The sequence below is a fragment of the Gallinula chloropus genome (genome assembly GCF_964237585.1).
Source record: "Gallinula chloropus genome assembly, chromosome: Z".
In the NCBI taxonomy this organism is placed as follows: Eukaryota; Metazoa; Chordata; class Aves; order Gruiformes; family Rallidae; genus Gallinula; species Gallinula chloropus.
The window spans coordinates 88,147,164-88,164,066 of record NC_140089.1 but is presented as its reverse complement, the minus strand read 5'-3'; the positions used below and the strand labels follow the sequence as shown (position 1 = coordinate 88,164,066).

The following is a 16,903-nucleotide window of genomic DNA, read 5'->3' as shown; positions in this document are numbered from 1 at the left end:
TTTTTTTTGGGGGGGGGGGGTGTATTTAGACCAAAAACCCCTACTTGCTAACTCATCTTCACTTTCCTTGTTAAATGTAAAGCTGTGAAAGTCCTGAAGAGCTGCTGCTGCTGCTTTGCATATATTGAAGTAGCTGCTGAAGGATCTGTGGAGTATCAGAGTCCCAGAGTCCCAGAGCTAGTCTGCTTGGGCAGATTAAACGTGTTGGAGTTACCCCTTCCCTGCAAAAAGGGTTTTTTGTTATTTTTGATGGCAACTCTTCCTCTCCAGTTGCTGCCCCTCTTCCTCTTCTGGCATTGGCACAGCGCAGGGGTCTGGAGCACTAACAACATCAGCATAAAAAATAGCCAGGGGTCAGCTGGAAGGGTTTTGGCAGCAGGGAGAGGGAAAACCTCCTCCAGATGTCCAGACTGCCCTTTGTGATGGAGGAGCAGTGTGTGACACCAGGAGGATGGGTGGGAGCCGTCCTGCTTCTCCCCACGGCTTTGCCCTTCACCAGCTCCCTGCTGTGTATTCACTGGGTTCTCCTCTGCTCCTTGGAGAGGAGGGGAGCAAAGAGTCCATTTACCACCTCAGATCCTGTCTTGCTCATAGACTTCGTGGTGCTCAGAAGTGCTTTATCTGTCCCTTTGAGTTTTGACTGACCTGCAGATGTTTTTCTCTGTCAGCTCTTCAGCTTCTACACTCAGTCCTCCAGCCCTGGCTTTTCCACCCTTCTCTTCTCACACTTCCATCCCTCACTAAGCAATTCCTCTACCACTTTTTTCCTCCCTACCTTCCCTTTCAGTGTAAGACTCCTATGTTTTCCTCTGGAAGCATAAGGAGCTGATAAACATCTGGAATCAGAGCCCAGGAGCCCCAGCTCCCTGACCTCTTGGAACAAACCAGAAATAAACAATCTGCATGGTTGATTCATCATCTTGTTCTAAAGCAGGTCCTGAGCTGATGAACGCTCTTTGCCTGGAGAAAGCCATACAGCTGTTTGCAAAGGGCCAGGTAGAGGAATCTTGATCTGGAACAGCAGCAGTGATGTCAGCAGAGCAGCCCCTCTAATGACAGGTGTAAATGCTGGGAGAACCTTGGCCCTGAGAGGCTGCCCTGCTGAGAGCCACAGCACTGTGTGGTGGGGTTTATCCTTCACTGAGTCATAAAGGTTGGAAAATGCCTCCAAGACCATCTAGTCCAACTGCCCCCCTATATTACTCACTAATCCACGTCCCTAAGTGCTTCATCCAACCTTCCCTTGAACACCCCAAGGGCTGGTGACTCCACCACCTCCCTGGGCAGCCCCTTCCAATGCCCAACTGCTCTTCCTGAGCAGAAATGTCTCCTCATTTCCAACCTGACCCTCCCTTGGTGCAGCCTGCAGCCCTTCCCTCTCATCCTGTCCCTGGTTACCTGGGAGAAGAGGCTGAGCCCCAGCTCACCACAAGACAAGGCCCATCCTGAGCAGCACCTCAGGAGCACAAAGGCCCTTCCCCAAAGTGAGCTCTACCCTCTGCCTGGCCCCACATACACAGAGAAAGCCCTCAGTGGAGAGCTAACAAGGCTCTTTCCATCCTTCCAGTGGCCATGGGATCAAAGCTTTGCAGGAGACAGAAGCCACATCTATGGGGCTTTCTTGGGGGTTTTGTGGGGGTTTTGTGGGTGTATTTTTTCACCCAAGCATCACAATGTGTTCAGGGCTAGATCCTGCTCTCAGGAGCAAGTGCCTCAAGACTTCAGCCAGAGCCAGGTAGATTTTCCCAGCAGAACTGGTGATTTTCCCAGCAGAGCTGAGTTCCCACACTGCCCAAACGTGTGAACATGGTGTTGGGCTGTGATATTCTCCCACTCCTGTTTTTCTTCCTTCTATTGCTCTGGTTGTATCAAGGCCAAGGAACAACTTGAAACACATGACACAAGCACAGAGCCCTTTAGGCCTACACTGGTAAATACTGGGTGCCAACACATGAAACTTCTTGGAGAGCAGATTCCCCAGACAACAGATGGAAGAGCGACACGTGGTAGCATCCAGCCAAGTGACTGGAAGAGCAGCACCAGAGCCTCTTTGTGTCTTGTTCCTCCATCCTACCTGAGCAGGGTCGGTCTCCTGCAGACACTGAGACTGCAAATAAATCACAGACTGACAGAATCACAGGGGTTGGAAGGGACCTCCAGAGCCCATCAGGTCCAACCCCCTGCCCAAGCAGGGTCCCTAGGACAGGGCACACAGGGAGACATCCAGATGGGGCTGGAATCTCTCCAGAGAAGGAGACTCCACACCCCCTGGGCAGCCTGGCCCAGGGCTCCCTCACCCTCACTGGGAAGAAGTTCTTCCCCACATTGTGGGGGAACTCCCTGTGCTCCAACTTGAGCCCATCACCCCTTGTCCTGTCCCCACAGCCACTGAGCAGAGGCTGCCCATGTCCCCCTGTGTCCCACCCTTCAGCTATTGATCCCCATTGATCAGATCCCCTCTTAAAAATTCCACAAAGGTGACATCGCTGCAAACTGGGTGGGAGTTGTGCCATCCCAATCCAGCACAGTGTTCTTCAGCAGCCATCTCCAAAGCCATACAGAGGCCTCCAGAGCCGCTCCTCCTGCTTTGCAGGTGGGAGATAATGGAAATAATCACTCCAAGAGCTCAGGAGGGGTCTCTGCTCTCACCCCTGGGTTAAATTGGCAGGATGATTAAGAGATTAATTTCCTGCTCTGCCACAGACTCCCGGTGCAGCCCTGCACAAGCAATGCAGGGTTTTTTCTGTACTGCTGTGACCCCTCTTTGAAAAACAAGCCTAAGAGCACATTGAGAACTCCAAGATTAATTAAAGTATGTTATTAAAGGCTGTGACACTGTCATTGGGTACGCCCTGTATGTGAGAGACAAAGAGCACCCCGTTGGTGAGCTCAGTGAGTCTGAGCCACACAGAACCACTGCAAAGTTGGGGTTTGGGGCTTTTTTTTTCAAATAATTTAAATAAAACAGTAGCTCAGAAGTATTGGCCATCTCTGTTATGCACTTACAAAGTGTCTGAGATCCTGCTCCTGGAAGCAAAATTCCTCTGCAGTGAACGTGAAGTCTGCAGAAAAATAACAGATCAGAGGGGAAGAGCTTTGCCTTCGGCAGCAAGTCCTGCAGGATAACGGGATAACCAGGCTCCTCTGTGGGAAAACCGCTGGTCAATGGGCATGCTGGTGGGGCTGAGCCCTTTGCTGACCAGTCCTTTGTAGACTTCAGGTTGGTCTAGAAGAAGGAACAAGGCTCCTGTCAGGCTGCTGAGCGGCTCGGTGGGTCAGCAGACTGTTAAAGCATCCTCTTGCTGCCCCTAACCGATGAGCAGAATGACCTTCTGTGCCAAGATTGGAGACTTTCCTTAATCCTACTGATTTCCACCCTCTTCCAGTTCCTTTGATGTCCTTGCAGTGAGGAGGCGAGGAGCAGAGCATGCTTCAAAGAGTGGTCATGCCTCTGGTTCCCTCTGACCAAGGCTCACCTCAGACTGGTGAACTGCAGCAGGATCTGACACCGTGACTCACCAGTCCTGAGAACCTCCGGAGCGTTACCTGCTACTCTTGTGCCCGTTATTTACCCTGAGTATTTGAGGGATCCTGGGACCAAACCATCTATTAAACCATGAGCTGGAGGAGGGAAGGGGGAGATGAGATCTTAGGGGGAAGCTTTTTACAGAGAGAGTGGTGAGGGGCTGGAAGGGGCTGCCCAGAGAGGGGGTGGGTGCCCCATCCCTGGGGGTGTCCAAGGCCAGGTTGGCTGGGGCCCTGGGCAACCTTGTGTAGCTCCAGGCCTGGAGGTTGGTGTCCCTGCCTGTGGCAGGGGGTTGGAACTCTGTGACCCTTGGGGTCCCTTCCAACCCAGCTCAGTCTGGGATTCTATGATTCTGTGATCTTAAATATATTTAAGATCTGAAAGATATTTAAATATAAATATATTTATATATTTATATGTATATATTTATATTTATATATTTATAAATAAATACATTTAAATGATCTTAAATATATTTAAGAACCGAACCGAGCCCAGCCCAGCCCAGCCCATCCCCATACCTGAGCGGGGCGGGGCGCGGCGGGGGCGGAGCGGTGCTGGTCCTGCTGCTGCTGCTGCTGCTTCCTCCTCCTCCTTCTCCACCTCCTCCTCCCGCTCCTCCTCCTCCCGCCCACCCCCTCCCCTCTCCCTTCGATTCCCCGCGCCCCGGCCGGTATAAAAGTCGCCGTGTCCGTCCCTTCGTCCGGCAGCCCGTCGGTCCGGGGGTGGGGGGAGTCCCGCTCAATGCCCTGCTCGCCCCGACGATGTCCGCCGCGGAGCTCTACACCAAGGTGAGTAGGAAGCGCGTGTGTGTGAGGAGGAGGAGGGGGTGGTGGGGTGTGTATGTCCCCCTTGTATTTTTCGGGGGGCTGTTTCCTAGTCGGGGAGGGGACCCGCAACTTTCCCCGCGCCTCCCCGGAGCGGAGGCGCCGGGAGCGGAGGGGACCCCCCCACCCCTCTCCCCCATCCTTGTTAGCGCATCGCCTCTCCGGGGTCCGGGTCGCGTACCCCTCAGCTCCCCATCGCTTTTCCCTCTCCCCCAATTCCCCCCGTGGGCCGTAGCGGCCCCGCTCGGGGTTCCTCCCCGAGAGGCCGGCGGGGCTGGTTCCGTGGCGCGGAGGGGTGGGTTTGGTCCGCGGGTCGGGGTTGTGCCGTGGGGGGGTCTCGTCCTTCCTGGGGTCCCTCACCGCCTGCACACAGCTAAAGCGCGCTCCGCTTCCCAAAAATCCTTAGGGGATTATGTTTTTACACGCCCCCCCCTCACCCTTTCATCCCCCTTCCCCCCCCCCACCCCCCCGCCGCCCCGTATTCCTGAAACACCCGGGACCGCGCAGGGAAGGGCCAACTTGTTCCGCGGGTCTCGTCCCTCCTGGGGTCCCTCACCCCCCACACGCAGCCAAAGCGCGCTCCGCTTCCCCAAAATCCCGCCCCCCACCCTTCCCCCGCCCCGTATTCCTGAAACCCCCGGGACCGTGCGGGGAAGGGGTCGAGGTTGTGCCGGTGGGGGGGGGGGGGTCTCGTCCCTCCTGGGGTCCCTCACCCCAACACCGCGCTCCGCTTCCCAAAAATCCTTAGGGAATTATTTGTTTACTTCCCCCCCCCCCCCCCCCCCCCAGCCCCGTATTCCTGAAACACCCGGGAAGGGGGGGGGAAGAGGAGAAAGAAAGGAGCCCTCGGAACTGGCTCGGAACGCTCCCGAGGTGCCGGCTCCCCGGAGCCCTTTCCGTTCTCACAGCTCCCGGGGGCTCACCAGCCCCTCTCCAGGGGCACGGCCAGGCGCACCCTCTTCCTGATGGCAGCCGGGGCAGGTAACATGGCTGATGGCCTGGCAGGGTGCTGCGCGCTGCCGGGACGGTGCTCAAGGTGGCAGCCGGCGGCTCTGCCCAGCGCTTCCCGGAGAGGAGCCCAGGTTGGCTCGGGAGAAGTGGCCGCGGTGGCAACGGGGGAGCTCGGGTGGTGATTTTTTTAGGCAGCGCCTGGGATTCAGGCGAGGTGCCGCCTTTTTTTTTTGGTTGGTTGTTTCTTCTTTTCTTTTTTCTTTCCTTTTTTTCCCTCCCCAGATTAACTTGTGGCTGCGGGATGCTCGGGCAGGCTGCGGGGGCACTCCTGAAAGGGGCTGGGCGGGGGGGGACTCATTCCCGTATGGTTTGGGGGTTTCCATCCCCTTCCCGGACAGAGGTTTGCATCTGGAAAGATGACTGACCCGGCCCGATGAAAGAAATCGCTCGGTACAGAGCGGTGACTAGTGAGGGGGGAGAGTCCTCTCCCTGCGCTCTGCATCTTCCCAGGGATGCCCGGGCGCGCTGCGGGCGCCCAGGGATCCAGGGAAGATGCTCAGTAAGAGCCATCAGTAACTCCCTGCCGGGGGCTCATCGGGAGAAGTGCTTGGGGATTGTAGTGTGTTAAATTCTTCCTGTGGGGGTGCTGCCAGCTTGGCACCAGCCCTCCCTCCGTGCCTGGGTTTCACGGGTCTCTGTTCCGTGTGACTGGTTTTGCCGGCGGTTTTGTCGCGATGTCGGGGGTTTGCCACTGAGGTTTCCTGCCGGTGGGTACCCCACGCGTGCAGGATGGATTGTGGGTCTGGCAGCTCCATCCTTTGGACTTGTGGGAGTTGTAAGGAGCTCCTCTGGTCTCGGCGGGTCTGCCTGCCAGCGGGCTTGACCCCCTGTCCTTCCTGGGAGCGCTTCTAAAGCAAAGCCTCTGGCTTGGAAACCTCTTTTTGTCTTTTCTTTCTTTTGTGTCTTTTTGTTTGAGTTCTTTTTCCCCTTGGGAAGAGATAGAGACCAGAAGGAAAGGCACGGCTACACTGCCCTGATGGCACCTGGTGGGGCGCGATGGGAAGCACCCACGGGGGGAGGGATGCTGGCTGCGAGCGCTGCGTTATCCCTGCCCGTGCACTGGTTGTAACATCCAGCTTAACTCATTCCTGACTTGATCACCGAGTCGTTAACCTGCGTCGTGTTCCCATCCTCACTGGGTCAGGTTTATGCTGCTGTTTGCCCGTGGGGTGGGTGCAAGATGCATCCTTGGGTGGGTGGGTGGGGTTTGCTTGGGATCCTGCTGCTGTGTAGGGGCTTTTTGGTGAGGCACTGGGGGGGTGAGTGTGTGATGGAGGTTTGGTTTCAATTTGTCCCTCTCATTAATTTTTAATTTATTTTTAATTTAAACAATACAGATTCATGAGAGCTGGTGCTCCTGTGCTGGCCCTCCTGCTGGTGTCTGGCTGCCTTGTGCGGTTGTTTTGGGGACATGGGTAGTGTGTTAAGTAGGTGGTGGGGCCACAGATGATGGGGTGAACCCATTTTGGGTCATCTGGTGTGCTGAGTGCTGGCCTTGTGAAATTTAGGACTGTCCTGCTGGGTCGTCTCCTGCACGGGGCTGACACTGAGCTTTGAAGCAGCAGGCAAAGGTTTCCTGGGAGTGACTTTGAGTGCCTAAGGAAAAGGACAGAGAAGGCTTTAAAAAAAAACACCCACAACAGCCCATCAGCCCTGGGATGCTGATCCCCAGGGTGTGAATTGCTGATGGAGGTCCCCGAGGCCAAGCAGGTGAGCTGCTCTCTGTCCTGCTCTGGGAAGGTGTTAAGGAGGGCCTGGGTGCCTGCTTGCACATCACCCCTGTGTGGATGTCCCAGCCCATGGCCTGGAACCTCGCTGGGTGCCTGTGGCTCATGTGCAGCAGCTTCCCAGAGTGTGATGGGGAGAGGACAGCTACCATGGGCTGTTGGGTGTTGGTGCGTGGTCTGTGTGATCGAAGATGCTCTTGCAGAGCAACCAGGTGTGAGCAGAGGAAGGGAGGGGGGGGAAAAGCAGGAGAGCTTCAGAGGGGTGTTACAGAGCAGGAGGGGACTCCCCAAGCACAGAGGTGGGGCCTCCTGGGTCACCTTGTCGGGGGGATGGGGAGGAGGCTTTTTGAGGCGAGGTGGATGATCTGGCTCTTGGGAATCGATGCAGCTGCCTTGCTAACAGCCTACTGATCTGATGTGTGGTGTTGAGTTAGCATGGCTGCCACGGTGCCTCCCTCACAGGCCTTGCTCCTCATGCTTGAGTCCTGAGGGGAGAAAGTGCTGGAGAGCCTCTTTGGAGCAGCTGAGCGGGGCTGGACAGGTCCTCTCACCTCTCATCCTGCTGGGCTGCAGGGGCAGCTGCTGTGGCTTGTGTAGGGAGCCCTTGGCTTCCACACGATGCCTGCAGAAGATCTCCTGGGACCTGGTGGGACAGGTAGTGTTTTCTTGGTGTTTAAGTTCAGGCTTGTTAAGCCAAGCTGATGGATTCTCTGTGTCTGACTCGGCAGCGTCCTGAGGGGCACTGAGGCTGAAGGGGAACCCATCCTGGAAACATCAGTTGCTGGTGGAGGCCACCTTCATGGGATGCCTCCTCCTCTTTGCTCCTTTAAGAGCAGGGATGACTGGTGTTTAATAGCCCCCATCAAACCAGGTAATTAACAGCAGTGCCTAATTATGAGCACGTGAGCAGTTCCCAAACTGTGTCAGCCTGCGAGCATGCAGGGCTCTACTTGGGGTGGATGGTTATGGGGAGACCAGTACAATGCTGCTCCGCTCCTGATGCTGTACACGAGGACTTCTGCCTCAGAAAGCCAGAATCCAGACTCCCTGGCCTTGGTGCCCCTGAGGCAGGGATCCTTTATTGCAGCTCTGGGCACACAGGGGATCCATCTCTCCCTATGTGTGTGCCCATTAGAGCCAAACTTCTCCTACTGATACAGATTAACCCTACAGATTCATTATCATTCCCAAGAAAAGGCTGGGCTATGCCAATGATTTCTGAGAAGTCACTGATGTGAATCCCCCACGTGCTCAGTGACACCCAGGGGTCTCTCGGTGACCCCCAGGGATGAAGGCTGAACGCCCTCCTCACGCTCCCCACGGCTCCTCTCCATGCTTATCTGGGCTCCCAACACCTGCACCAACTAGTCAGATTTTGCTGAAAGCAAGATACACTCTGTGTCTTCATTGGTCCTCAGTCTCACTGTTTATCACTCCCCTGTCTCCCCCTGTTGCACTGTTGTGGCTCAGTTTTGGGATTACCTGGCTGTGGATTTTACTTTGTCGTGACACCCAAGATGAATTTAGGGCGACTGGCATCCTAGCAGAATGGGAGCTGTATGGTACAGGGTGCAGACCTGGTCCTGGAGCCCCTGGCACCAGCGTGTGCAAGGGGAGGTGCTGGCATTGAGGGCTCCCACTTGCAGAAATGCCCCAGCCCTGTTTGAGATGCAGGAGCACTGGAGCCTCACCTCACCTCTGCACTGCCCAACTACCCCCTGTGAAGGTCTTTCTGAGGCTGCCTGGGCTGGTTTTGCTCTTGCCATGTCCCTGGGGAGCACGGCAGTGGTAGGGTGTGCCGGTCCCAGCTGGGCAGGGGCTGTTTCTCAGACCCTGTGTAGCTGAAGCAGCCGGAGGCCTCCAAAGAAACCTGTTGCTGATGCAGCTAAACTACAGCTGAGGTAACTGCAGTCCAATCCCTGTAAGCCTGCCAGCACCTCTCTGTAATGAGATAACAGGGCTGCTTCGCTCCTCGGGGCTGGGTGCTGGGCAGGGTGGAGGGGAGGACATTCCCCCCAACTCCTTGGAAGATGCCATCTCCAGCAAGGGTTTGATCTGTGGAGATGAGTCTCGTTTGCATGGCTGGCCTTTGTTCCTGTCAGGTGAAGCTTTTCCACGTTGCTACAACACATGTAATTGCTTCAGCTCCTGGATGTTCTGCTCCCCCCCCCTCAAGGTACTCCTTAAAATATGCTAATTGTTAATTTGGAGCGTAGCCTCTGCACCTCATGCGAAATAATGCTTCTGCCAGGCTAGGAAATAAGCTCTGCCTTTCTGCTCCTGGGGTGCTGTGCAGCTGGAGATATGCTCCTCAGAAGGGCTGCAAGCTCTGGATGAGTGTTCCTTTCTTATTTCTATTTTTTTTTAAACATTTTCCTTCTCCCATCCTGCAAAGCGACTGTTATTTGCCAAGTATTTTTCTTTAATAGATGGTAGAACTTGATGCATTAAAAAAACCCTCTTCTGTTGGCTAGTGCTGGGTGCAGAAAACTCTCTGGGTTTCACTTAAACTCGCTGTATTAAATAAAGTAGCTGGAATGAATTGGTGGTTTCTGACCCTGGGGGGAGAAACTTTGCAAAAAGCCCATATTGCCAGTGTGATCGCACGCTGATGGAGTCAATAAACTGGCATAAAACCCTTCTGAAAGTGATTTATCCTTCAAGGCTCAGGGAGGATTCATCCACAGTGGGTGCCTGCGTGTTCGGTTTGGGGTTGAGAAGCTGCTGGGGAAGGAGCAGAGATGATTTTCTGTGTGCCCTGTAGGGGAAAAAAAAATCCAGGAATGAGAGCTGGGGACAGGGAAAGTTTGGGGTTCAGTTGCAGGACATCCTTGGGACCTTTGCTGCAGAGCTTCTGAACTCCTGCCTCTGACATTTGTGGCTGCTGTTAGGAAAAGCAGGTTATTCCCGATGGTTTTTGGGGTTTGTTTGTTTTTTTAATGTATTATGGGAATGTCTGACTCTGAGTGAGGGCAGCTTGGAGGCTATGATGGGGTTTGTGATTAAAGATGGAGCTGCCTTGCTGAAGGAGCTGGATCCCTCAGCATCCCTGCTTTCCTCACGATCCCTCCTCCTTATGAGCTGTGGTCGCAGAGGGAGAATCATTGAAATGTAAAACACAGTATCTCCAGCCAGCTCCCTGCAGCTGGGGACCAGGCCAAGGGCACAGCCACCTCTGCAGCTACTTGGAGACCTCCTCAGCTTTCCTGGGGTGGCACAGAGGAGAGAGAAGCAGGAACAAACCTGGGGCTTCAGATACCACTCAGCCTTCTGGGTACGTGGCCTTGAGTAGGTGCAGGGAAGGTGAGAGATGGGTACTGGTGCCTTTGTGGGCATTTCTCTCCCTTGGTGGGCAAGAGATGGACTGAGTTTGCCCCGTGCTCTGACAGAGCTGGGCAGATGCATGTGCCATCACAGCAGGCTGTGCCAGAATAACTGTGTTTTCTCTGTGCATTAGTTCATCTCAGTGGCTCCTGTAACAGCATCTGTCCTGGGGTTAGATGAGAGCTGCTGGTCTAAGGAGGATGGAACCCGGCATAGCCCCAGGAGTGACTCTGGCAGGGCTTAATTAGCTGGGTTCCAGCTTTGTGCCCTCTCACTGCTTGGGATTAGCCAATTTGACTTTTTTAATATAAATATTTTTAAGAATTCCTGCCCTGGTACTGCTTTAAGGGTGTGAAGTTGCCGTTGGGGATGGGGGTGGTGGGGAACACTGATGCATGCAAGCCCAAGCTGCAGCTTGATGCTGGGTTGACTCCAGGGTGCAGGATGGGAACCTAGGGACAGTGACAGGTCTGGAGTCTGAGGCAGCACAATGGCTTGTGCTGGTTCTGATGGGATGGGGCCAGTCAGTCCTACCACTTTCCTGCCCTGAGGATGGAGTGTAACCGGGGGTATTTGTCACAGGCAGCCTGGCTGCTGCTGAGGAATGTAATTAGGAGGGAGGATTTTTGCTTTGTTACTCTCCTTTGCTGCCAATAACAAGGTAGAGAAAATTATGACCCTGAATGTGGATGTGGGCATCCCTTCTGACGACCCAGAAAGAAAGCAGTGCATGTTTCTATCCATGTTTGTATTTGAAGCTGTGCTCAGTTTGCCAGTGTGCAGTGCACTTCTGGGTGTGCTGGGCTTCTGGTTTACACACCAATTAGTTTGTAGCTCTGGCCAAAAAAAAAAAAAAACAAGTGGTGTTACCCTTACTGTGTAAGTTGTCTGGGGAGGAAACCACAGGAGAAACCTAACTTTAGTGAGAAGGTGGACTTTGGACCTTCCCAGTTAGTCAGTGGTGTAATAAATAGCAGGTAGCATAGGTGAAGTTCTGAGTCGGGGTTTTTTTTGTAGTGTTATTCTCTGCTCTTTGACCCGTTCTGCAAACAGAGGCCTTTTGCACTGGTTAAAGGAGTATCAGTGTGGGCTGCAGTTCAGACCAGGACTGTTTCTTGCAGCAAGACCCAAAGTTTTGGCAGATGCCTGAAATGTTTTCAGAACACTTTAGCAAGGAGTTTAACAGGGAACTGTATTTTTCAGGTTTCAGTTGGTTGTGTAGAGCAGTTGGCCACATATGCCCGTGGCCAGCTGCAAGACACATCTTGTGGGGTTGGTTTGGGTTTTGGCTTAGCTTGTTCGTACAGAAATGAGCAGAAACCTATCCAGAGACGTTGGTGGGGCTGGGGCAGACTGGGGCTTGGGGGTGGTGGGTTTCATGTGGCCTTCTTCATTTGAACAATCTTCATTGTGATGCCCAGATCATGGTAAACTCATCAGTTTTACTGATGAGGCTGTTTAGGATTTGGTTTTCCTGCTCTTTGCCTTTGCCGCAGTATCCAGAGGATATGGGGAGGTGCATCCCTATGGGGAAAACCCTCGGACTGGGAAGGTGCCCTTTTCTCCCACTGTGCTCTCCTCCTGTCCTTGGTTTGTCTGTGCCCTGCCTTCTCCAGCTTACTGAAGCTGCCAGTCCCAGGAGCGGGCTGAAGGCCTGGCTGCAGGCCTGAGAGCGCGACAGGCCGCACGCCTTCGCAAACCCAGCCTATGCGGGATGCGAAACCCTAATTGCAGGGTAGGGCCCCAAACCCGCTGCTTGGTGCAAGGCAGTGGGATGGTGCCACAGCTCCTCCACCATCCTTCACCGCTCTTAACTAAAGCTCATCTGATTAAAGCCAACCAACCCAAAACATTTCTCCTTCACGAGTGGTGTGTTTTAGTTCTGGCTTTTGGTTCCCTGTGCTTGTTGGTATGAAGCAGGTGGTGCTATCTGGACATTCAGACCCTGCTCTGCCAATGAGAGCATGTAACACACGTCTGGCTGACCTCCTCAGCTCCATTTTTGGTGCGGGGTAGGTGTTGGGATGCCCCTGAAGGCAGGGCCATCGCCTCTTTCAGCCCGTATTTCATCTTCCTGTAGCAGCATCGGTGATGGCACTGGGGGTGGTGGTGTACCCAGTATTGTCTGGGCACCTGATGTTCATGAGCTCTTGGTGCTTAGTGCTAACATGACCCAGCTCCTTGACAGGATGTGTGAGCTGTGTTCATCCTGCCTTTCGGATGTTCCCCTTGCTCATCCATCATTCCCCTTGTTCATCCATCCTTCTGCCGACAGGCCCATTTGCCTCTATGTTCTTGAGAACACAGATAAGTCTTCTCCATGCTTGACCAACCCTTTCTGCTCATGACTGGTTTCCATCCTGCTGAACCCCGTGGGGCTGGCTGGCTCTGTGGAGGGGTACATTTCACTTCGTGGCTCCACTGAGGTGCAGTGTGGGTGCTTGAACCCAGCTAATCTGCACGCTCACCCTTCCTTGGAGTCATTGCCCAAACTGCCTCCCGATAGCTCTGCTGAGGTGCAAGGTGCTGGTAGGATGTGCTAACCACCATTTACAGGGCTGTGGAGAGCAGGATGTGTTGTGGGTGAATCATGGGCAGTACTTAGTGAAATGACATGTTACATCTCTGGAGTTGCTCTCACGAGTCACTGCTCTTCAAAGAAAAGAGGGCCCGTAATACACTTAAAGATGGCTTTTAAAAATGGTGGGGGGTGGTGGTGGGGATGTTTGGTTTCTCATGAAAGACCCCTGGGGACAATTTCAGGTGGCTCAGGCAAACCTCCAGCTGCCAAATTCCCCAAGCAAAGCTGGATGTGAGCAGGCAGCTGAGGCTGCTGACTTGTGTCTGAGGAAATGGGTGTCAAATAATGTTTTAAAAAAAGGAAAAATAATTAAAAAATCTTAAAAAAACCTGATGCACATGCCTGCCATGTAGCCAGTCCCTGCTGCTACACCCCAAGCAACCAGAGAGTCATCGTAAGCGTATCTCAAGGCAGCAAGTGGGTGCAGAGATACCAAGATGATGGGAGCTGTAATTTTCAGTGTAATTAAGCTGAGCAACTCCCTTGTGGATTTACACTTCTTAATTACTTTGAGCTCTGATAACGCAGGTGCTGTGGGTATTGCTGTTTTGGGCAGCGAGCATGATGTCCAGCTGGGAGAGGGGAGCAGTGCTCACCAACATAGGGACAGCGTGAGTCTCAGTCAACGACTTCATCTCCTGGCAGGGTGGAGGTGGAGAGCTGGAGGTGACGTTCCTATGGTACTACCAGACTATTCTGCTCTTGACTTGGCCACACATCCCCTGGTAGGGCCCTGTGTGCTGTTCTAGAGACAAGGTGGGGGTGCAGGGAAGCAGGGCCTGCTCTAGACCCAGGCAGGCCTCAACGGGAGGCAGATGTGTGAATACCAGCGTGGCTCTTGCCAGCTATTTCTACAGTCATGAAGTGCCCGTTTCTGCCTATCTTCACCACATTCAGTGGTCAGAAATAAAGTAACAAAGGAAATTGAGGACCAAGTGTCACTGGGCAGTTTCTGGTGTCACTCTGCTGTCCCCTCGCTTTCCTGTCTCCCCCTGGCTTTGTAAAGCAGCTACTTCTCTGCTGGGATAGAGCGTGAACACTTGCACTACAACCCCATGGTACCAACCAGGCTTGTTTTGGCTGAAGCAAGACCTCTAACACTGCTAGAAAGCTCTTCTGGAAGGCACAAGGTGTGAATACCTGGGGACTGGAATAGGCTGCCCAGGGGGTGTGGAGTCTCCTTCTCTGGAGAGATTCCAGCCCCATCTGGATGTCTCCCTGTGTGCCCTGTCCTAGGGACCCTGCTTGGGCAGGGGGTTGGACTTGATGATCTCTGGAGGTCCCTCCCAACCCCTGTGACTGTGTGATTCTGTGACTGGTGGAGAGCTGCCCTCAGAGGTGTCTGCAGGGACTTCCCTGCTCCGAATATTGGGGGTTTCTCCCCCAGATCCCAGTGCTGCAGAGATGCAATGCACTTCTGTCTGGCCATGACGTGCCCAAGTGTGGCTGGGGATGCTTTATAAATGACTGGATGGCTGTCAGGGGACCCAGGTCCCTGGATGAGGGACTCTTTTTGAGGTGGGCCTACTGCAGCACATGCTTTGTGTCCCTGGGAGTTACAGAGACCCTGGCCAGAAAGACAAGAAGGTCGTGGCTTTGTTTTCTGTGGAGCCTAGATATACCAGGCTTGAAATCTCATCTCTGCTTCTCTCTGCTTGTCGAGTTTTTTTCCATTTCCCTTTCTCAGGTCTTCGCTATTGTTTGGACCTTGCCCCAGCGAGGTGAGAACCTGTTCCTCACTGTGCAGGGTGGCGAGACAAATGCTTCTGCTTCATCTGTCATGCAGGATGGAGGCAGAGCTCTTAAATACAACAATTCTTTTTGTTTTAAAAAAAGGAAAAAGGGGGGAGGGGAAAAAATAAGAGGAGCTGGGTGTGTTAAGTGTGTAAATCTGAATTTTGGTAAGTGTGGATGCTGAGGGTTAAGAGGCTGGTGCAGTGGGTGCAGCTGGGGGCTGCTGCTGCCCTGGGGTGGTTTCTGCTGCCCAGCCTCCCGCCCGCTCTCTGGGAGCTGCTTTGAAGCCTCGTGTGCTCTCGTCGTGCCAAAATAAACTCGGAGTCAAGGCTGTCAGAGCTAATCTTCATCCTCTTCATGCTTTCCTCTCCCTGCTGTGGTTTCGGTGAGTGATGGCTGTGCTCGCACCGGCTTATTTAAGGGAAATCCCTGCCTGGGCATGGGAGCGCAGGGACTCACCCTGTGATGCCAGATGGAGACAGGCAGTGTTTCAGGTCTCTCAAAGCTGGGCAACATCCATTTGCTTGGCCATCAGGGTGGGGCTAAACCAACTTTGGGAATGTGTGTTTCTGCCCTCAACACTCGGTGCTGGAGAGGATGGGCTGGATGAGGCCGCTTCAGGAGGTGCAGTTCCTTGCAGCCCCCTGGAGAATGGGATGCAGGTGAGCTCCTCAAGCCTGCATTTGCATCCCAAACTGCATCATTAAGCAGAAAAACTGCTGATCTCACCCCAGTGCAGCTTCCCTAGGGCCTTTCTTTCTGTCTGAGGGACGGTGAGGTGCAGAAATCCACATTTAAAAAGAGAATAAAATTCCATTCTCCTATTCTGCCCTCAGAAATAGAACGTTCCATTTTGCAGTGCCAAACAGCCTATAGAATCTCCAAACTTTCACTGTTTCCTTTTTTCTTTTTCTTTTAAATTATTTAATGTTTGACTGAAAAAGGTGTTGTCTCTGGCCGTCTTTGCTCTGGTACAAAGTTTGAGCACCAGAAGGTCACGTGAAGCAAATCAACAGAACGCAAGCTAGCCCTGCTGTTACTTGCTAAACTTTGCCCAGATCTCATCTAATAGCTGACCTGGAAAGTACTTTGGAGTTCCAGCTCTTTTGCTGCGAGGAGGGAGCTCAGCCCCAGCTCCCATTCCTGGGGCAGCACTTGTCATGGCTGAGCATCCTCCCAGGGTCATGGCATCCCTGTTCCAAAGGATGATATTTGAACCATGTCTGAGCTATTACACCCTGTTATATCCCAACTTTAAATAATGGGGTTTCTTTTGAGTAGTGGGATTACTTACCCCCACCTCCTTTTTAGTCTCAGACTCTGCTTTAATATCAGCTCATTTGCAAGGTATCACTCAAATTTAGGCTGTCACTAATCTCCAGCACAGCGGTTTTTGGTGTCCCTGTGTGAAGAGCTGACTGGGTGCTGTGGCTCATAGAAAATCCCCAGCACTTCAGTGTGCAGAAGTGTCCCTGCAGCCCATAAGTTTAGTGAGGTTTCACCCCTCTTGTCTCCTCAGCGTTCAGTATTAAAGGCTGAATGTGTCTGGAGGAAAAACCTTCCAACAAAACAATTCAGGCTTCCCTGGTAATGTTTTGGGGACAATCTGCTGGTGACTGTTTTATCCCGTGCGCTGTCTCTCGGCTCACAACCCTCTTTGATGTGGCTCATTCAGGGGAAAAATGGCATTACACACTACCTCAATCACTCAGATGTCAGAGAGGATATCGCGTTTGACTAATCAGGGGAAATTTGGGAAGATTTAGTAATGCCAGGAGACATGACCCACTTTCAGATAAAGGCTTTTCAGACAACAGAGGTTGTGCTACGTGGTGGGGAAGGGAGAAGCGCTCACAGGAGAGAGAACTAATTTCTGAATTTCCTTTTACCGAGCTGACCCTGTCCCTGGTTCAGGATGGGTTTGTTTTTGGGGGGATATTTCCTTGGGTACAGGGGGAGGTGTCTGATGGGTGTTGTGATGGAGCGTGTTGGGGAGCCGTGTTCCAGCATGATATGGTCACTCTTGGTGACCAGTGTTGACTGGGGATGGGGAACCTGTTGTGAGTGTCCCAGCAAGGAAGGTGTCCACTCCTCGAGGTGCATCCTAAGCACATAACAGAAGAATATTGGTCTGTAAATCCATATCCAGGTGTTCTCTTTGCACCAGGAATAT

General features: G+C 53.3%; 1 protein-coding gene across 1 annotated transcript in view; it reads left to right on the top strand.

Moving 5' to 3' along the window:
- Window positions 1–4,290: 4,290 nt before the first annotated feature.
- The window catches only part of MYO5B (myosin VB), a gene marked incomplete at its 5' end in the record, with an annotated part of 171,587 nt that continues 158,974 nt past the window's right edge, over window positions 4,291–16,903 (top strand). The window contains one exon of the mRNA XM_084278155.1: window positions 4,291–4,317. Coding sequence (XP_084134281.1) covers window positions 4,291–4,317 — 27 coding nt within the window. The remainder of the gene's footprint in view (window positions 4,318–16,903) is intronic.